We start from the raw sequence: 22,804 nt of genomic DNA on the forward strand, positions 1-22,804 counted from the left end.
TGGTAACATTGCTCAGTGCCTGCTTAATGTATAAGCTGGCACTCTTTTTCACTCTCTCCATCCACTTATACGCCTCTATTAAAAGTGATCAACTTTGTTTCTTACATCCCCTGTAGTTTGTGTTTCTTTCTCTGCACCTTTCTCCAGGTACATCCAGCCACAGAGCTGATATTTCTGACCAACAGTTACTGACCTCACCAAGCTGCCCAGTGGTTACTGCTGTCTTGTTTGTTGTCTGTCTCTTTCTAACTGCTCATCTTTTCTCTCTCTCCAGAGACTGACCCTGCTGGAGGTCCTTTCCTGCTAAAAGGGACTTTTTCTTTTCCCCTGTCACCAAGTAGTTGCTCGAAAGAAAATCAGTGTGTTTCTCTCCACGTTATTGTAAGGTCCCATTTCAATTAGTGAGGTAAATTTGTAATGCTAATCTTATATGTCAATTGGAAAGCACTTTGGGCCAACTTCCACTGTTTTAATTAAGCGCTATAAATAATGTTGACTTGACAGTGCAATTTATACAGACAATTTAGTCTTCGCAATGAACTTTGTTTGTCGTTAGGTACTGGGCAGGTACTGTGGGTTTACTTCAAATGAAGCTGATGAAAGCAGGTGAGTGAGAACAGTAAAGTAAAGTAAAATGGTCAGCCTTAAATGCAAAACAAAGAGCTGAAAGGCACTCCAGGGATTCCACAGAGCTGAATGACACTGCAGGTAAATGTGCGACTGCCTTCCAAATTACACAATCATGTCAAACACTGCTGATTTAAAAATAGTGTTAAGAGCCGAAAAAGCAGAAAATTTTGACTCAAACTTACTATACATACGCATATAAACACAGACAGGTGACACATTGAAGGAAAAACCAACATGAAGTGTTCAACGCACTTTGATATTGATTCTAGAAGTGTTTGGAACTGGATGGAGCAACATTCTTCCAAAAGATATTTTCTCATTTGAATTGGAAATCTCCCAGAAATGTTAGACTGGTTTGCGATCTGGTGATTTGGGAAGACCATAGCATATGATTTGCAAAAATTTCAAACCAATCAGACCACTCAGTGACCCCTTGAGCCCAATGGATGGGGGCACTGTCATCCTGGAATACACCACCTCCATTAGGATTGTAGGATAAAGGTGGTCGCTCAGATAAATAGAATCCTCCCTCACACAACAAAACCACCGAATCCCCTCAATATAGAGGTCAATGGTTCAGGTTTTTTCTTTGATTTCTCACCCGTCTGAATGTTGACATTGAACATATACGGTGTGATTTTTTTTTTTTGGTAAACTCCCTCCTGACTACGTAGCATATAAGCAAAAGAAATCTTCCTTATGGTTGCCACACATTTTATAGTGCAATAATGCATTTAAACGGCACTGTCATTGTAATTATTGTTGCTATTTCCTTTGCATGTTAGACTATTGTATTCACCACTACAAGATGAGGGCAATCCTATTCTGTTTTCAGGATTTTAGAACACTGTCAGTTGTTGGGGCTGCCAGTAAATTGCACAAAAACAACTGCACACATTTATATAATCTTGAGAAGAAAAAAAAATCCAATCCAGCTTGATCATTTTGTGGAACAACATCTGGATCAGTCAAGACAGGCCATTTGAAGGTTCTACTGCTGACTAACTAGGGCCTGCTGGGCTTCAATGGGCAGCTGTGAAATCCTAAAAAAAAAACACCTTTTTGGTAAACTGCTTACCCTCCTTAACAACATACGACAAGCTGCTGTGGCCTGTGAGCGATCCCACGTCGTGTAAAATGGCTGTCACATCCCTGGATGTCAAGCAGCAGACGCATATTATCCATACTGCTGAATGAATGACACCGAGAGAGCCAAGGTTACTATGGAAACGAATGGGAGCAGAGGCTGCCGTAACTAGCTACAAAAACGAGCTAAACGCGGTACGTTAGCAAAAACAAGGTGCCAAACGGAGCTATTGTAAAACGTGACAACCTCGCCACGTGATAGTGCAGCAAATACACGACAATATTTCACCAGGGCCTACTCCGGAGGATGAGATTTCCCTCCACTTCCTGGAGAGCCGACAAGCTAGCGCGCAGCTACAGCGAAGCTGAAAACGCACCACAGCTGGAAGGTGCAGGTACGTTCACGACGAGCACGTTAAGAAGAACAGACGGTGTCACTTACGAGAGGAGGATTTCCCTTATCTGCCGTGTCTAGCCCTGTCCATGACATCAGCTGTTTTTTTCCGGGTGTGTTGGTGATCGTGTGGGAAATTTTTGCGGGAGCGCGCAGGTTTGCAATCACATCCACAGCACCAGCGCATGCAGCGGAGGCGCGCGACCGTTTCCATGGTGACAGTTTAAGCTGCTTCTGCATCACAGCGGTCTCCCCAATATATTTGTTTTCACGCTCGGTAAATTGATCATTTTGGCAGACTAACACAAGAATTCTAAGCTACAGTAGCTGTTATTTTTAATTCATCTATCCATTTATTTCTCACTGCTCCTGTTTGAGTTCCTTTGAGTTGAAAGTGCAACCTCCGCTTAATAATTATAATAATAAACTTTATTTATAGAGCACTTTTCAAAACAAGTGTTACAAAGTGCTTTCCAATAAAAATTAAGAACTGTAATAAAATAAAGCACACAAATAGAACAAGAGGCTATAAAATATAAAACTGAACTAATATCAGGAAAAGCTCTCTGATAAAAATGTGTTTTAAGAAGTGACCTAAAAGAGAGCACAGAATCAGGCAGGTGAAGTCTGCTGCCTGCTGTGAGCTATGATTAAAAGATCAGCCTTGAATCCAAAAATATACATTAAATATATAAGGATCATGGAAATCATAGAAAGTTTCAATAGAGTGAGAAAAAAAAATCATTTGCCATTGTAAGAAAATTAATTTTGGAAAAATGTTTTGACAAGTTAAGACATTTATTTAAAATGTATTTTTGTCCATAATATTATTTATCATGCCATTTATCATACAACTAAGTGACACTCCCATCAGTCAAAATTGCCTCATTTCAAGAATTTACATTTAATATGACCTATTCCAATGCTGACAAATAGTCAGATTTAATCATAGGTATTTGTGTCAAAAAAAAAAAGGAAAAAATAAAAATCCCTGACTATTTATAGTGAATGGTTATGTACTTCTAATACAGAAAAGCTTGTGCTCACACAGAGATGTGTCAACAATATGAGCAGCAAGAATTATTCTGCTTGTGATAAACACAAATATTATATCTCAGCAGGGGAGTCCTGCAATGTCACTTAATATTTAAATGATTCAAAACTGTAATAAATTCCATAACTTCTAAGTTGGGGCATTTATTCGTATGTACAACAAAAAACTCACAGTGAAGATTGACTTTATAAAAATGCAGACCCTTCAATAGGAACTCAATGCAACAAAAGTCAGTACATCTTTCATTACCAAGACTTCCATCCATCTATTATCTTTACACGCTTAATCCTCACTATGGTCGTGGGGGCTGGAGTCTATCCCAGCCGACTTAGGGCGAACCCAGGGGACACCCTGGACAGGTCACCAGTCTACCGCAGGGCCACACTTAACCTCAACATGTTTTTGGACCTTGTGGGAGGAAGCCGGAGAACCTGGAGAGAACCCACGCTGCACGAGGAGAACATACAAACTCCAAGCAGAAAGATCCTGGGTGTCCTCATGCAAACCGATGACCTTCTAGCTGCGAGGCAACGATGCTAACCACTGAGCCACCTTGCAGCCCATTACGAAGATTTAAATGTTTTAGTTAATTTAATGCTCACGTTTATTTTTCAATTATTTTTTCTGTCCTTTGCATACAGGTTATCAGTGCTTTACAAATTTCTAGAGAGATATTCTGCAATTATTCAGAGACAATGTTTTTGCAGGTATTCTATTGAATTAAAATTAGGAGACATACCTGGCCAGGTGGTAGTTCTAATTCTTCAGAAATGCTTGATTGATTTTGGAAATGTGCTTTGATCATTTTCTTATTGGAATATTACTGTTCTTTCAAACTTCAGGAGACTGTCAGTAATTTGGTAGCTCCTTAGGCATTCACTGTGTCATATGTCAATGTCATAACCTTCAATAACTTTTGCACTCATGCAGCCCACTGTCATCACATTTCCACCTCCGTGCTTCACTGTTGTGTCTATGCATTCACCGTGGTCGTCCTGACCAGGTTCACACCAAACACACTGAACCCAGTTTGTGCCAAACAAAATGATCTTGGTCTCATGTGACTAAAAACTGTGTTTCCAAGTTCACCAGACTTTTTTTCATGTTCTTTAGCGGGTTTATTAATCTTGCAGCGTTGTGCCAAATAGCAAGCAATGGTGTTTTTCTTTGATAAAAGTTGACATAATGCACACTGTCTAAGCTGTCAACAAACTCTGATTTCCTCCAACAACCCCTGCACTACATCTGAGACCATGTGTTTTCCAGAGGTACATTATGTAAGTAATGCACATCCTATGGCATCATTTTTTGGAGGATGAGCATTGCGGCTCTGATTAGTGTTATGAAGACTCACTCTGTTCCTCCTGACTTCACTTTATTTTACCTGGTCACAGATCTTACTTTATCCGTTTCCATCTTTGTAAAGTGTGACAGTCAGATTGTTTAGATAAGCTGGCAATTCTTTTCTATGTGGAGCCATGATGCAGACATGCAGCTAGACACAGCCTTCAAGTTTCTGTAAGTTCCAGTGTTCACAAGTCTTTGTAACCTAGTTCATGTGATTAGTGACTAAATCACAAGTGTGACTAACATTGTTTCAGAGACCACAAGTTTTCGAACTAGTGTGTCAGTGATCACAGATGTATTCACTGTATTTTGAGTATCGTCTCAAAAGAAGAAATAGTCTGCATGTCAACTTATAAAAAACGCAATCATTGAAAAAGATCCATTTTGAATCCTTTGAAAATGAAGTGTTTTTGCAAAGAAGGGTACTCACGTCAGTGTTGTGTTGTTTGCTTTTTAGGCAACATATGTTGGTCTAACAAGCGAACCTTTGGCATTCTGCCTGAACTTAGGCAATGCTACATTCATAGTTTTTGGGCAAGAGCAAACAAAAGTATGTTGCATGTAACTTCTCTGACTCCACTTCCTTATTACATTATTAGTCAGTAATAATCAGAATCACATGTGATTTTCCATTGTTATGTATTGTATTGTTGTATTGTTGTTATGTATTATTAGCCTCGAGTGCTATATATATATATATTACTGTTATTTGGAATTAAGAGTGAAAAGTGAAAGCTTGAGACAAAGGCAGTCACTGAAACTGGTTTTTAAAAAAGGATCTTTTTACCCTGCCCTTTTATAGTTTATCGCTTAGCAACACTTTAAATATTGCCATATGATTTAAACTTGACTCAGCTGCAGTGGTAGTGTTTATTCTGAGCAGGTGCACCATGTCGGTGTAGTGATAATACAGTATACGTCTTGCTGTACAGTATTTATACGGTTCGCATCCATATTACAAGTCAGTTTGGTGCAAACTTTGATTCAGACTGGCTGCTAGTAAACTCATGCCAATAAATGTCTTTAAGGAACTTCCTGAAAACCTTCGCCCATTTAGTGGCTTTGAAATCATATTAGTCGGTAATAATTCAAAATGTGAATCATTATTTTTGCATTCCTGTTTAGAGAAATTTGCCATTTTTGTGATTTGTTGTTACATACAGGCCTTTTGAGTTCTTGTAACAGGAAAAGCACAAGTGTTACTAATAAGAACATTGCTCCATTCTATTCAAGTGTTCCTGTACACCATGACAGTGTGACAATGACCAGGACCCTGACCTCCCAGCATCTCAGCAGAACTTAGCCATTGTTAATTTCATCATTCACGTCCGTACTTTTCCTCTTGTCGTGTCAAAATGTCCTTGATGGGCACTGATTTATTTTATTTTATCTTCTAAATCTCACTTATCATTATTAACAACATAAAAAGAAAAGCTAGAAACAAAGCTGCTGCACAACACAGAACGATCATCTGGAAAAGGAATGGGAAAAAAGTGAAACTAAAATTTAGAAAAACAGTCTGCTTCTAATTACATCTCGAACTGGTGACTTAACTTTTCGTTTTGGCAGGTTTCCCCATTCCAGCTCCTGCCCAGGACTGTGTCTGAGAGTCAAGACTAATCAAAGGCACTTGTATGGAGAGGACTGTTGGCCTCTGAAGGGATCGAGCCAGTTCAGGCCAGCCTGCTGCTCTTTCTCTCCTTCTCTCCTTTTTCTTTTCCCTCTCACTCTCTCTTCCTGTCCTGTCTGTTTAAGGAGAGCAAGATTTTGGGGAAATTCCTTCAAGCTACTTTACTTCAGGTTTCTGTGGGATTTAAACATGCACACTGAGACTTTGGTACAGTCCATGTTAGTGCCGTTGTTTCTGATCCTGCTCTCTGCCGTTGAGGACACTTTGTTACAGTCGGTGAGGTGAGTTTCCACACAGTTTGTTTTTTCTTGTTTATTTTAGGGTAGTCTGGAGAGCTAGAAGGAAGAGGGAGGCGCAGAGTTTTGCTGACAAAGACAACATTTGGAGGGTACAATGTGGGAAAGTTTAGGAAAGCCAATGCATTTCGTTTCCACTTATAGGTTTTTTGTGCATTTTCTTCATACTGCTTTACTTGCCAACGGTCAAAATGCTGGAACCATAGATTAAACGTGAGCTTCTCTGGTTTTATTATTTACCGTTGCATGCAAACTTCTTCTTTATTTCTTTTTTTTCATCTCAGCTGACATGTAGCATCGTTACAATACAATGACAGCTTGATGGTCATAGGTTTAGTGCAAAACTGAGCTTCAGTGACATTTTTGTTAAAGCTGGAGTTATTTATTTTAAAAGATTTTACAATAGAAATAATGTGCAGCTGCTGACAGGGTTCAAATATAAGGAAATCCAAAGATTTATGCAAACAGTGTTGCTACAAACAATAACCTTTTGTACAATATAATAATAGCTTTTTTCTTATTATTATAATAAAATCAGCAATACTAGCTAAAGCTTCTAATGCTAAATAGGGTTTTTTTGGAAACAAGGGGGAAAAAGGAAAAAAAGAAAAGAAAGCAAGCAACGAAAAGAACCAAAAAAAGAAAAAGAAAGGGTTCCTTTTTTTACCCTGCCCTTTAACAGTTTAGCGCTTTGCAATACTGTAAATATTGCGCTGTGATTTAAACTTAACTCCGCTGCAGTGGGAGTGTTTATTCCAAGCAGGTGCACCATGCCTGTGTAGTGATTATCCTGCATATGTCTTACTGTACGGTGCATACTGTATTTATTGAACAGCGGAGGCAAACCCACACATGCTTTGCAGAAAGCAACGGCTTCTGAAAATCCAGGAGAATGTGGTTGTTTTTCTGATGCATATCCAAATAATCCCTACCTTGTTTGTTTGCCAGTTATGTCATCATAACGACCTAGCAGTGTGAAAAATCGAAGGTGCGAAACACTGAGTAATGAAGGCATGCTATGTAACCTCAGCTCTGTGAGTATGGATAAGGAGTGCTGTGAAAAATCCATGTAATGCTTAGCTCACACAGGCTAAGGCAAACAAAACACTAGCTTCATTCTTTTTAACCCACGTTTCCTTCTAAATGAGCTTTATATGTCAGAGGCCTGTCTAGAGCCAGACCACACACAGAGTCGACACAAAGTTGATTTTTTTGTTCTTTTCCAACTGATGAACAGAAAAAAATACTGTTGCCCTTCTGTGAAAGTAAAAGATGCCTGTTGTTCTTATGTAAAAGAGATGGATTTGAGCAAAGTATGTCACTGTTTTTACCACTTATATACAGAGTAAGTAGAAAGCTCCGTGTGACCTATAGGGAGAACAAACTGCTCATTTACATTGTCAGTGCCACCACCATAGCTGCATTAATGGATAGCAGTTTGAAGGAATTTCCTCAGTGGGTTCTAATGGTTCCTTTGACAGAGCTTACAGGAAGAAGTCACTGATGGATTGAGGGGTGTTATCAACCTTCAGCAAGGTCGTATTATGAGACCCAAATGCAGAAAGTCAAAAAACCAGCAAAAAACAAAAGCTGACAACTCAAGATCTGGTTTAGGCTACAATGTGTCGTCTTTACTCATCCGAGGACAACTTTAACTAGCCAATTACTTTGAAATAAGTGTTAAAAAAAAGCGGTGGCCAATCCAATGTCTTTCTTCAGTCATGCATGTGGAACAAAGCCATTTAAATTCAGTTGAATTTGGGACCAAAAATGTAAATTTTCTAATGCTTTCTGCATTGGACTTTCATGAGGTTTTCAGCAATTAGCATAAAGCAGCAGTTAAACAAAACCCAAGTGACAAAACCACATGAGATTCCAGGTTTCGAACGGAGGAGGATAGACTGCCACGCTCTCTGCATGCAGGTCAGGGGAGAAAGTAAGATAGTGAGGCCTGAAATGGAAATGTCTTAGCCATTGTTGTCGTCTTTGCCATCTTCTGGATTGCATTACCCGCTGTTGCCAAATTTCCATGTTGCTGACACTGAATCAAAGGAGTTATTCCAAAGACCAAACAACACAGACCACAGCAATCCAGCAGAGCAGATGTAACAATGCTGATGAAGATCAGCTGAGACTGGAGCAGGACTGGGCAGAGTAAAATAGTGGAAGGTCATGCTTGACTGCAGGAAGTCATCTGATTGTCACGCTCTCATGGTAAAAGACTGGGGCTCATCCTGATTATCAGATGCATTTAAAACCCCCCTTGGAAAGGAGTTTGGTCAAGCTTAAAAAGGCCACTGCAGCTTGAAGCCTGTGTGAAATGGAGCTTTTATAACCTCCACATGACACATGGAACCCACACATTCTGTATTTAATTTTAATAGGAGTGTCAGGAACATTTCAGCTGTTGATTGTTTGAAAAGTGTCTACTTTTCCCAAGCTGGACAGCTGGCCAATATCAAGAGAGGGCAGGGATAGAAAAAGAATGTCAGATGGTGTCCAACTGAAACAAATCTCACTGAGAGACCCTATGGCGTAAAAATGAAACACAGGAACAGCTGCAAGGGTGTGCTCAATGAAAGGTGAATTTGTTTCCGTGCAATTTGATTTCTTTGAACTTCTTCAGGCAGTGTTTGTGTGTGTGTGTGTGTGTGTGTGTTTCCAGTGCATTTGTTGTTTTTGTTGCTCTGAGGAGAAACATTCTTTCCACTATTCTTTATCTTAGACTTTATTTCTTCCATGATATTGCAGTGAAATACCCTCAAACTGAAGGGAAGGGAAGCTGAAATTCAATTTTATGTTATCATCTGATGTGTATGTGAATGATAGGTGACAGAAAATTAAACAGTGGAGAAATGAAACTAGCTTCACCTTTTAGCTAAAAACTATGAAACTTTAAATGTTCACTGGGGAGAAAAATAAATGGGTTTGCTGAATGTGTTCATTCCCACTATAACACCAAACACAAGCACACACACACACACACACACACACACACACACACACACACACACATACACAGCTCTGACTACAAACATCTTGAAGGAGTCCTTTTTGATGTTTGAAGGCAGACGTTGCTTTCATATCTGAGCATTGGTATTTTCACTCAGATGTGGTATTTTGTATTTCAAATAGACACATGTGGCAGAGCACTTAATCTTTGACCTCAGGAGTTTCCAGAGCTGCAGAACAACTGACCTTCTATCTTCTTCCCAGCCAGGTGGGTGGTTTGTGCAAGCTGTCCACAGAGTCGTCCCTGCGTCGCTGCCGGACACCTGATGGCAAGATCTGCAGCGGGAGGGGCAAGTGCGACTGTGGCATCTGCGTCTGCGAGGCCACGGACCCCGGGAAGTTCTACGGGCCACGCTGCGAGTGCCACGACTGGGTCTGTGCTACATATAGCGGAAAAACTTGCAACGGTACGTACAGTGATATATGTGCTGAATCTAACACAGCCATAAGGTTTGGTCTTATAGTTAAGAGGATATGATGTTATATCGCTTATCCATATTTTCATTGATGTTTCATGTGAATCTGAAGTTGTGTACGGTCACATGGCTTCACATATTTTACCGCTTGGACGTGGTTGTTAGTGATGGGTCAGTAAGTGATGCAGCAGAGCTCTTCACTGTAGGCTTACATCAGAGGAGTTTGGCAAATGGACTCTCCAGCTGATGTTTTGTGTCTGTTCCAGCCAGGTGCTGGAAAAAGGAAAGCCTAATTATGTCATCCAAAAGCCTACTAGATTTTAGTTTAGGTCCCAGTGTCCAATTCATTTGATATGATTTTAAATAAAGAAACCTGTATTTCAGAGTGTTTTGGTTTCACCTGTATTTCTGTCTTTATTACAGTCAGCGGGGTGCAGCATTGTGTCTTCAAAAGCTCACATAGCCTTGGCAGCACTTCAAAGAGCTTCACTGGTAATAGGCAGCTGGTTGGTTCACAAAACTCACCAAGGCATTAGCTTTTGTTGGGAGGCACAGCTTTTAACCTGCCCCATTGCCTGAAAGTCTATAAATTCTCAGAAAGAACACTTTGGAGTGCATCCTTGGTTGGTCAGTCACGTTTTACTTTACAAAACCTATTGAGCAGGTTTGACATCGTCACATAAATGAGTATATGACATAATATAAAAGTGGTATTTGTTTTACAGGCAGTTGCCAGTTTAATTGCCAGATATAGCAAAAACTAATGCAGTCTAATAAAACAACCCGGCAATAAATCCAGTCTTCATAAAGGTTGTGTTCAGTTTTTATTGAATCCAGGTTGACATGGCATGATAGTCATATTTAAGGAACCAGTTTATGGTGCTCTTTTATTAAAGCTGCAATTATCAATATTTACCCATCTTGGAAGTTTTCCTCTGTAATCATTTTTTCCACACTGACTCATAATTAATATATTTTTCGGGTTTTTTTTGTTTTGTTTGCTTGTTTTGTTTTGTTTTTATTAACGAGAATTTATTTAATTTTTTTTTTTTTAAAAAAAAGACTCTTTGATGGCAAAGTGAAAATGGATTTCTACAAAAGAATGTCAACTAATTAAAAATATAAAATGTACAGTAAGTGATCGCCTAAGTATTCACTCCTTCATGTCTTTATTTAGTAGATGCACCTTTGGCTGACATTACAGTATTGAGCCTGTGTGGATTGGTCTTAATCAGCCATGCACAACTGGATCCTGCAATTTCACCACATTCTTCTTTACATACCTGCTAAGGCTTTGTCAAGTTGCACAGGATTGTGAGTGAACTGCCTTTTTCAAGCCTAGCTACACATTTTCAGTTGGACTGGGCTCTGACTCAGCCACTCCACAACATTCATCTTGTTGTCTTTAAACCATTGGCTGTTGGCTTCACGTCATTGTCGTGCCACAAAACAAATCTTTTCCCAATTGCAGTTCTCTTGCAGACTGCATCAGATTGTCCTCAAGGATTTCCTTATACTCTGCTACATTCATTTAACCCTCTACCTTGACAAGCCATCTGGGGCCTGCTGCTGAGAAGATCAACATGACATGATCAACAAGAACATCATGATGCTGCCACCACCATGCTTCACAGTAAGGCTGGTGTGTTTATCATGATGTGCAGTGTTTAGAGTTGGCTAAACATAGACAGTCTGATGGCCAAAAAGCTCAATTTTGGTCTCATCAGACCAAAGAAACTTCTTCCACTTGACATCAGTGTCTCCCACATGCCTTCCAATGAATTAAACTCGAGACTTACAATGAGCTTTTTTTTTTTAACAGTGGCTTTCTCTTTGTTGCTTTCCTGTAAAACAACAGATGACAAGTGTCTTGGTGGCCTCCCTTACTGGTCTCTTTCATGCAGTCACTTATTTTTTTTAGCACAGCTCGCTCTAAGAAGATTTACACATGTGCCATATTCCTTCCAATTCCTAATGATGGATTTAACTGTACTCCAAGGGATATTCAGTGACTTGGAAACTTTCTCGTATCCATCCCCTCACTTATGCTTTTCAATAAGCTTTTCACAGAGTCGCTGCAAGTGTTGTATTGTCATCATGGCACAGAAAGAGCCACAAGTCGTTATTTACCAGCGACTGGACCTTACAAATACAGATTTCTTTATGTTACAGTCACTTGAGACTTCAGATTCAATGTTGAAAAGCAATAAAAAGGAAAAACTTCTACGGATGGTGAATACTTTTTTTTTTTTTCAGCACTGTGATTGCATTTATTGATTGCTTTGGAGCATCTTTTAACTCATTTTGCTTTGTTTTTGTTTGTTTGTGTAGCTGTGACCCGCAAATAGCATTGTTTGGTTCATTCTCACTGCTCACATCTTTGTTGTTTTAAAATGCAAACAGCTGTTTTTAACAACAACAAAAAAGCTTTAAAAAAAACAGAACTATTGCCACTACCAAATTGCACGCAATGAACACAGTGGAGCATTTGGAAACAGATATTTCCATCAGGCATTGACGGAGAGTAAAACAGATCTAAAAGAACAGCTAATACTGGACGTGTATGTGTAAGGTAGCCAATCCAGCTTATTATGTATGAAGGCCACTGTCTGCTAAGATGTTCACCACACATATTTGTAATTTGTTGCTCTCTCCCAAAGTGTCCAAAAATGTATTAATGCAGGTGCTGACACAAAGGCAGGATTCTCGCAGGGTTATTGGAGTAAACTAAATGTACTTAATATTCTGACAAATAAGGCAGAGCATGAACTTACATAACAAAGTACTGATAGCAACCTGTTACCAAGCCTGGTTATACATTTATCACATCAGATACCTTGAAACATGTGAGCAAGGCTGGATTCTATATCTTGAAGCAGAAAAAAAAAAAAGAAAGAATTCCAATCTTTTTGTTCAGTGTCCTCTGTAGTCACTGGGCTATGAGTGTCAAGGTTTAATGGAGATATGTGTGCATCCAGAACGGGTCTAATGGAGATATGTGTGCCTATATAGGTTTGTGTGTGTGTATGTGTGCATGTGAGGGGTAGAGTGATTTATTTGGGTAGACAAGTTGGCTGCTGTGAGGAGCTCATTATGGTTCAGCAGTCTGGAGCGAGGCCCTGCTTCAGCCTGATAATGGGGTTTCACTCACTGGTACACAGACTGCCAATGGAACCTAGATGCATCAGAAGAGGGATGAGTTTTCACACCCAGACACACACACACACACACACACACACACACACGTGCACACGCACACAATTGCATGCATACACACACAGGATCAGGCTCATTCTCACATTGTAGCAACACTCATCCACACATACAAATATGGACAAGTGGCAACATGTACACACAATCATAAGCCCATGTGGATATAGAGGCCCAGTAATTACATTCAAAGCATAGTGAGAAGAAGACCCTCTCCCCTCCGCCCTCAGTGGCCCATGCAGCGTGCATGGTCAGCTGTCAGAGATCGGCAGCCAATTTCTCTCCCTGCAGCTTCCTTATCTCTGCCTCTCACAACTGGCCACTGATAAGATCCTATAGATTTTTCTCCGTGGGGATAAAGTGTGTGTTTTTCTTTTCCAAAAACATTAGTTTTCCTGGCATTGAGACGCGGTTTTACCTTGGATCTCATTTGACATATGTTAATTTGGATCCCCTCATTTAGAACAACAAGTCGGGTTCGATAAAGAAGCCGGAGATCTTATCGGTATCTAACTTTGTAGATTCAAATTCTCAATTGAAATGTTGCCATGTGGAAGAAGTTGATATATTTTGTAGCTCCTATTTTGTCGAGGGCTACGTGGGAAGTAGTACTTTCACAGCAGAGGTTGGAAATAAGATCCCTTTTGGAGGGGGTTTTCCATTCTGTTGTTGTAATAGTTTCCTTTGAGTAGAGAAATGCAAGTGGACTGAGCACCAAGATCTGCATTTACATACGATGTGTTTGTCTACTGTAAACTGTCTGTATTGTGAAAAGCCGACGGTGTTCTTGCCAATGCGTGCTGGGATGGAGGCATTATGGAAGTATATGAGAGTAGTTTACATACTAATATGTTCTCTTTAGGTATAAGTACAGGAGAATGAATAGGCTCCCTTGTTATTTTATTGTCAGTAAAAGAGTAAATTATGGTCTTATTATGTTTTCCATGTTTCTCCTTAGAAAAGCAGCTACGGCCATGTTCCTCAGTTAAAGATTTCTTGTTTGTGATTCCCCATAAATACAGTATCTAAGTTTATACTATGACCAGTGTCACTGAATGTAAACCTTTATTAGCACATGTGGCTTACGTGTTTCTACATTAAGAGAAATCGAGTATATGAAGCCTTCACATGTGAATTACGATTTGGAAGTTATACTTTTGAAAACAGCGTCTCATATGTCAGGATTCTCTTGTTTCCAATTAGCCTGCTTTGGATTTATTGTGTGTAAGACACCAAAAACAATGATGGGATTTAACACATGCGCTTTTCTAGACTATGGCCAGTTTGGTGCTACACAAACAAAAATTACCATATTGCAAATTACAATGGAATGCTCAATGGTGAAGCTATAAATATCCTCCATTCTATCACAATACAGCAGAACTTACTTTTTAACAAACCTCAAACATTCTAGCCAGTAACACTGCAGCTTTAGCTGAGTAAGTGTTGATTTTGTAGTATTCACATAAAGTGCCGATGCTGTCGTGTGTTTTTCCTCCCACACACATCCTATCCAGTTTTATAGCAGAGCAACCAGATGATGACCTGGACAAACATCTGTTCACCAACTGTGCAAAAATGTCCTGTCATTTCACTCCACTTCGTTTTTGTGTGTGTGTGTGTGTGTGTGTTTTAAACTGTGCTTAAATCTCCCTGTTCTGTTCCCCTGTCCTCTTTTTTCTTTTTTTTTTTGAAATCCCACAGTACATGAGAAACATAACCTCTGATTGCTAGAACAGATGAGTTTTAGTTGTTCAAAGGAATATTAAAATCAGACTTTTGTGGCTATTTTGCTTTTATGTAATCTCCATGAGCTCTGCGATCTGAGATGAGGGTCAACGTGGCAAAGTTTCCGTATTTTTTTTTCCACATGCAACTCTCTCTTTTTCCCCTCATCGATGAGCCATGTGAAGAAAAAACAACAACTCCCCATCCACAGCTTTCTGGCTCTCTCTCTCTCGCTCTCTGCTTGTCTGTGCTGAACTAAACAGTTTGTTCCTCTGGATTTTGGTTTGAACATGATGTTTTTTTTCAACTTTCTCAGCTACTACGGGCTAGTTAAAACCTATCATGTCTTAGCTGCTGCTGTGTATAGTACTGTGAAATCAAGAGCAATCAAAATATGACATACATTTTTTTGCAGAAATAACACAATGTCCCCAAAAATGACAGCATTCGAAATGCAGGTTGATTAATCTTGTGCAAATGTATAATTGTACAACTTTGATTTATTACATACATGAGGAGAGTGTGTTTCAGAGTTCAAATTCATAGATTCACCAACAACTTTGTCACTTCACCTTATTATTAGTATATAGGCCTACAGTAACAATTAGACTCAGCTAACTTTAGTAGAGCAGCACATTTTAATTTAGTGATACATAAAATTCAACTTACTTTACTTACTAACTTTGGAGCTATGACAGCAGACTGTGTCCTTACGTCCAGCTGGTGTGCCTTGTGTGTGTTTCAGGGGGCTTGTCTTTGATTTATGCTTATTTTTCTCTCCATTGACAGAAACACAGAGGGAGGCTCAACATGCTGCAGGCTATTACCATCTCAGGGAAAACCCTTGTTAATTCTAGTTACAAGATCTACTAGCGTTAGACCAATATATCAAGACCAAACCCCTTCGTGAACAATCATCTTGCATCTTAATTCAAGCTTAATGTCTCATTTATTTGAATTTGTTCTCATCAAAGACTCTAAACACAACAACTGTAACAGCACACAAAATGTTCGATCAAACAGGGGTCAGCAGTTCTCTCCACATCTTTGGTAACAGCTACCATCCCCACGGCTGCTAATGTGGATCCAGGCAGTAAGCCAAGAGTATCTGCAATCCAGAACAATCTGTAACTTTGTGATTCTGGCAGGCTTTGTCACATACGTGTCCTTCTCATAGTATCTCAAAGGAGCAGTTGAAATGGAGAGGTGCAAGCGTAAGAGTGAAAAAACCCCATTCCTCTCCCTCCTCCTTCTCTCTAACAGGCTTCAGAGCCTCTGTTCTTTCTACGGCTCTGCCCCGAGCATCTGTGCCCCCTGTCAGATGAGAGAAGATCCCACCCAAGGGGGTTTTATGTCAGCAAGCACATATGAAGTCCGTTTGGCCAAATCAAACTCCTCCAGATGCACTTTCAGTCAGCATTACATAAGCTTTGGATGTCATTCCAATATGGACACATTATAGACGGATGATTTAAACTAATCATGGGTGAGCAGCTCATTACTGGTAGCCAGTCCAAAGTCACTAATAGCTTTGATACATAATTTCTGTTGATTTCCCGGAGACAGAGAGAGAGAGAGAGAGAGAGAGAGAGAGAGAGAGAGAGAGAGAGAGAGAGAGAGAGAGAAAGAGTGAAAAAAAAAAAGCGAATAGGGTGCCACAGTGGAATGTGGTCCTTGAGCTATTACAGCCCATTAAATTGTTCATCCCTGTATTTTTTCCCCCTAGTACATATTTTGATGTGCTCTTACTTAGATATTCTGAGCTTTGCTGGGCAGTGTGCCTGTGTGGTGACTCACCTAATGATTCCAGCGTGGGCGGCAAGGAGAAAAAGCCACTCAAGTCTGTCCAAGTGTACTAGTAAAAGGCAATTTTGATTGGGACCCATTACAGCTCCCAAGACTTCCTGCTGTAGGAACAAGTGTTTTTGTGTTACTGTGATCATGCCTACAGTGGCTTTAAAAAAAAAAATTCTTTAGAGGTATTGCAAAGGTGTTATAAAGTCTGCAATGCTGACAATGAAAGCCTCGATGTATTGCTGTAAAAACTGGAAAGATGAAAGCGGGGGTTCCTTGTTCTGAGGACAGCACACACAGAGAATGAGTTATTACCTGAGACAGGTGTCTCCTAGATCTTTCCTGCAGAACACAAACTGACGTGCTGTCGTTTCATGCTCCACAACCCACATTGAGAGGGGAAGCACGGAGGAATAATTACTCACTGAAATGAGTATCGTGTTATGGAGAACAGAAACTAAACAAAAGAAAGGGGGGAAATGTCATTTGGAGAGGAAACATCAAGTGAAATAATAAATGAGCAAAGAAATCGTCTCAGGGAGTTTTTGGATTTAGTCTGTGATGTATGCCTTACATTACAGCTTTGCGTGTGATTGGAACTGTACTGAAGTCTCAGATTGTCTCAAATGTAAGTGATTCAAGTGTTTTCCACTCATGAGGAGTGAAATACTTTTGATACATACATTTAACAATTTGCTGCAATTATGATTTATAAAAACCTCTTCCCTTGTTTATCGCCCTTTATATATCATTAAGCATGAACGAGTGAAATTCTAAACCTGAAATTAGCTTTCTGCATGAGTCACCACCCTCTCCTCATCAGCAGTTAATCATGGTGATGCTACATCACCTGTTATTACTGCCATTGATGCTGGCACAGATGCATCCCTCTCTCTCCATTGGATGTATCTGGGCAGCAGTTGGGACCTGATTGGCTGGATGCGCGTGTCCGCAGTGTAGGAAGGACCTTTACACCCTCACATGACAGAAAATTACTGCTCAGGAAGCACCAGAAAAGATAAACTGTCGACAGACAGGCACCTTCCCACCCACATAAATTTTGGCCTTAGCAGACAAAGAGGGCCGTTTTATATGTCAGAGTGATTGTCAAGTGGAGATTAATGGGGGCTAGTGGGTGGCAGTGACTTTGTAATATTCTGCAGAATTAAGTTGGACGCTGTTTAATCTAATTGTGCCTTACAACTATTATATGCTTGTTCACATCTGAAAAACTTAGATGACAAATCCAAAAAGACACGACATTTATAATCTTCTTTAGATTGCGTCCCTCAGTCTTTGCTGGTAGTATAGTGAGAGATCAAATTTTAATCTCAAAGCATTTAAAGAGCTACAAATGTACAGTGTTCATCCTCTACAGTGGATTTCCTTTAATGCAACAGTGATTTAGGAATCCAATCACTGCTCTGTGTTAGACAGTATCAGAGAGAGACAGTAAGTTTGGATGAAACCAACTGCTGACCTCAAGTATAAGAATAGAATCTACCCATAGTTTTGCAGGATCATTTCTAACCTATGTATGGAGAAACTGAAATAACATGGCAGATGAATGTCCTATTCTCACAGTACTTTTGCCTAATTGCTTTTTCCACACAACCAGACAAAGTACAATCTTGTGATATTTCTTCAGTTTTTACAGTTCAACAGTCATATAAAAGTTTGAGATTTCCCTCAAAATTGCATTGTCTTCTGCGACTCAGCTCTCTCTGAAGAGTACTTTTCATATCCTTCCTTTCCTTGAACCTGACAGGAAGTGCCCCTTGAGATGTATCGATAATGAGCAGAGACAGGAGACTTGCGTGTTGTTAATGACTGATGGATAGCCCTTGAAAAGGACACCGCATTTACATGACGAACGAGTCAGGAGAATGATTGAGTGTGACATACAAGGCCCCGCACTGCTAAATGCAATGAGAACAACATTTATAATAACTTGTCAACAGCTTTCATTTGCATCATATGGTTGCTCCTGTTTTTCGTAGTGCTCGCTATGGCCATCAGAGTGATGAGAAATAGTGACAGCAAACTGCCTGTGTAAGTCCTTTGAACATTGAACAAGGTAATGTTCTGAGTTATTGATGCCAGAAGCTACTATATCATCCTACATTTTTTTGAAGAAAAGGTTTGTATTGCAAACAAAAAGTAGAAATATATATAAAAAAAAAACATGGCACTGCCTGCGTGCTCGCTAACTAAATATGTGGACAAAATTGTTTGTACCCCTCGGTTAATGAAAGAAAAACCCACAACGGTCACAGAAATAACTTGAATCTGACAAAAGTAATAATAAATAAAAATTCAATGAAATTTAAGCAATAAAAATCAGACATTGCTTTTGAACCGTGGTTCAACAGAATTATTTTAAAAACTAAACTCATGAAACAGGCCTGGACAAAAAATGATGGTACCCCTAGAAAAGACTGATAATAATGTGACCATAGGGACATAATCAATCAAAGTGTGTCCTCTAATTAGCATCACAGGTGTCTACAAACTTGTAATCAGTCAGTCGGCCTACTTATAGGGTTACAAGTAGTCACTGTGCTGTTTGGTGACATGGTGTGTACCACACTAAACATGGACCAGAGGAGGTGAAGGAGAGAGTTGTCTCAAGAGACTAGAAAGAAAATGATAGACAAGCATGTTAAGGTAAAGGCTATAAGACCATCTCCAAGCAGCTTGATGTTCCTGTGACTACAGTTGCTCATATTCTGCAGAAATTTAAGATCCATGAGACTGTAGCCAACCTCCCTGGACGTGGCCGCAAGAGGAAAAGTTGACGACAAATCGAAGAGACGGATAATACGAATGGTAACAAAAGAACCCAGAACAACCTCTAAAGACATTAAAGGTGAACTCCAAGGTCAAGGCACAACAATGTCAGATCGCACCGTCTGTTGTTGTTTGAGCAAAAGTGGACTTCATGGGAGACGACCAAGGAGGACACCATTGTTGAAAACAAATCATAAAAAAGCCAGACTGGAATTTGCCAAACTGCATGTTGACAAGCCACAAAGCTTCTGGGAGAATGTCCTATGGACAGACGAGACAAAGCTGGAACTTTTTGGCAAGGCACATCAGCTCTATGTTCACAGACGCAAAAATGAAGCATATCAAGAAAAGAACACTGTCCCTACTGTGAAACATGGAGGAGGCTCTATTATATTCTGGGCCTGCTTTGCTGCATCTGGCACAGGGTGTCTTGAATCTGTGCAGGGTACAATGAAATCTCAAGACTATCAAGGTATTCTAGAGAGAAATGTGCTGCCCAAGGTCAGAAAGCTTGATCTCAGTCGCAGGTCATGGGTCTTGCAACAGGATAATGATCCAAAACACACACAGCTAGAAACAGCCAAGAATGGCTCAGAGGAAAACATTGGACTATTCTGAAGTGGCCTTCTATGAGCCCTGATCTAAATCCTATTGAACATCTGTGGAAACATGCCGTCTGAAGAAGGCACCCTTCAAACCTGAGACAACTGGAGCAGTCTGCTCATGAGGAGTGGGCCAATATACCTGCTGAGGGGTGCAGAAGTCCCACTGACAGTTACAGAAATCATTTGATTGCAGTGATTGCCTCAAAAGGTTGTGCAACAAAACATTAAGTTAAGGTTACCATCATTTTTGTCCAGGCCTGTTTCATGAGTTTATTTTTAAAAATAATTCTGTTAAATCACAGTTCAAAAGCAATGTCTGATTTTCATTGGTTAATTTTCATAGAATTTTTATTTATTGTTACTTTTGTCAGATTCAAGTTATTTCTGTGATCATTGTGGGTTTTTCTTTCACTAACCGAGGGGTACCAACAATTTTGTCCACGTGTGTATATGTACAACATTTCAAATCCATTAATATAGTTTCCTGAGAGCACAGTGGGTCTGTTATAATAAATTGGCAAATGATTCCACAACTCTAATTTGTGTACTCTCCTGGTAGTGAAATGTCATCATACCTATTTAAGATAACACTTACGTGTGTCCTTGTGTTTATCGGGTGATGTGAAGCATTGGCATTAAGCAGGTTTTTTGTTTTTTCTTAATCACTGATGAACAGTATGCGGTGTGTTGTGTTTGCCTTTAGACCGTGGTTACTGTGACTGTGGGATGTGTGAGTGTGATGAAGGCTGGTTTGGAGATGCCTGCCAGTTCCAGGAGGAGTGTAACCTATCCAACAAGAAGAGCAAAGAGCTCTGCAAAAACCAACAGGGGGTGGTCTGCTCCAACAGAGGTACTGTGAACACAGACGCACACAGTTGACACACGTATAGTATACAGTAATTATAACAATAATAAGAAAATACACTCAAACATTGCAAAAAGCTTACATCTAACAGTCATCAATGCATATTTACATATACATATGCACAAACTATACACAAAACTACATGAAATATCATTTCTGTTAGTGTTTGACACTTTCCTTATGGGTACCTAACAGTTTAAACTAATAGTTCCTATAAATGTTTTATAGACTAGTAGTAAGCTACTGCTATTATTAGCACACATATGATTTCTTATGACAAAGTCTGATTAGAAATTCAGAGGTTTTTTTTTGATGCTGTCTTCATTTTCTAATAAGCTCACAAGCTTGCAGATAATAAAGTGTGTATGTCTTTGTTAACAACTTATGACTGACCAAAAGTGTGTAATTAAAATTAATATTAGCCATAATAAAACCATTAGTTACAGATTACACACCACTTCAAAGTTTCTTCTCACACATATCTATTAGTATAAACAATCTCTTTTTCACTAACACAGGTACATTAACAAATTCATGCACGGATTAGCATCATTGGGAAGACTGACGTCTTGAGTTAACAGTACTGTAAGTAAGTATTTATAATTCAGCTGGAACTTAAATCTCACATCCAGCCACAGTGCATTTGGTTCATGCAGCCAGCTTGTGTGTCTTGTCTCTGTGGACACATGATTTAGTTTCACCACACTGAAGATGCACCCTGTGAGGTGATGTCGGGGCTAAGGTTGTTTTCCACACACTGGGCTTAACCTCACCGCTGACCTGCAATGCCTCCAGTTAAATGAAGGATAAACATGTATTTATGAGTCTGTGGATGTGACCGTGTGTGTGTGTGTGTGTGTGTGTGTGTGTGTGTGTGTGAGTGTGTGTGTGAAAGCATGAGCTGTAGAGTGTGTGTGGCCTGTTTGAATGTGTAGAAATGCAAATTTATTCACGGCATGTGGCTGTCTAGCCTTATGCTTCTATAGCACATAATATAAAATGCCCCAACACACACACACACACACACACACACCACCACGTTTACCATTCAGACACCAGTCTAGACCTGTTGGCACTTGATGCACTGACAGTTCTTCCAATGCACAGCTGCAAACCAGCTGCTGCAGTCCTGGTCTTATGGTGCACTGCATCACGTTGTCACATCTACAACCTACAGTAAACACAAACACACACCCAGAAACTTGACCTTTTCCCGACAAATAAGCTTAAGCTGTTGTCTGAAGATGGTGTTTTGTCATAGGAACCTGCCACTGTGGTAGCTGCATGTGTGAAAATAATGACGGCAGGGACTTGGTGACGGGACGTTTCTGTGAGTGCGACGACAGCGAGTGTCTGGACGAGGACACCGGAGAGGTCTGTGGAGGTATGTCCTGCAGCTGCTTACTAAGTCCCTCGCTCTTCCCTAAAAAAACAACATTACTTTGGTTTATTTAAGGACAGCACAGCCTTGTCATTTTATATTGCGTAAATGCAACATATTGCTTCATATGTTAGCAGCTGTCACACCAACTGGAGGAGTTCTATGTTTGAATGAGCATATTAATATAATGCTGCCACAATTTATTCATTTAAATAGATGATAGAAAATTGATCTTGATTTACTGTCGGTAGGGACACTCATGATGACTACTGAGTCAATTATGAATACACATGTCCTCTCCAGGCACTTCACATAGTTAGATAAAGACCACACCAAATTATAAAGAGAAACCCAACAAAGCCAAATGATTTATTTGGGGAAGCTCTTTGGCGACAGCAGGAAAAGGAAGAAACCTCCAGCAGAATCAGACTCAGGGAAGGTGGTCATCTGCCTCGACTGGTTGGGGTCAGGTTAAACGAGAGCGAGAACAGTGTAGGAGTTAGAAAACAGAGAAATTGTGAAAGAACAACAAACACCGGGGAGTTTGATGAGGAAAGTAACCGCTG

At 39.9% G+C, this 22,804-nt stretch overlaps 1 protein-coding gene across 1 annotated transcript in view; it reads left to right on the top strand.

The window, feature by feature from the left end:
• Positions 1 to 6,222: 6,222 nt before the first annotated feature.
• Positions 6,223 to 22,804, top strand: part of itgbl1 (integrin, beta-like 1) — a 51,410-nt gene continuing 34,828 nt past the window's right edge. The window contains exons 1-4 of the mRNA XM_008282250.1: positions 6,223 to 6,422; positions 9,654 to 9,856; positions 20,696 to 20,842; positions 22,119 to 22,241. Coding sequence (XP_008280472.1) covers positions 6,331 to 6,422; positions 9,654 to 9,856; positions 20,696 to 20,842; positions 22,119 to 22,241 — 565 coding nt within the window. The 5' untranslated portion in view covers positions 6,223 to 6,330. The remainder of the gene's footprint in view (positions 6,423 to 9,653; positions 9,857 to 20,695; positions 20,843 to 22,118; positions 22,242 to 22,804) is intronic.

Source organism: Stegastes partitus, unplaced genomic scaffold, assembly GCF_000690725.1.
Source record: "Stegastes partitus isolate 25-593 unplaced genomic scaffold, Stegastes_partitus-1.0.2 Scaffold7, whole genome shotgun sequence".
Classification (NCBI taxonomy): domain Eukaryota; kingdom Metazoa; phylum Chordata; class Actinopteri; family Pomacentridae; genus Stegastes; species Stegastes partitus.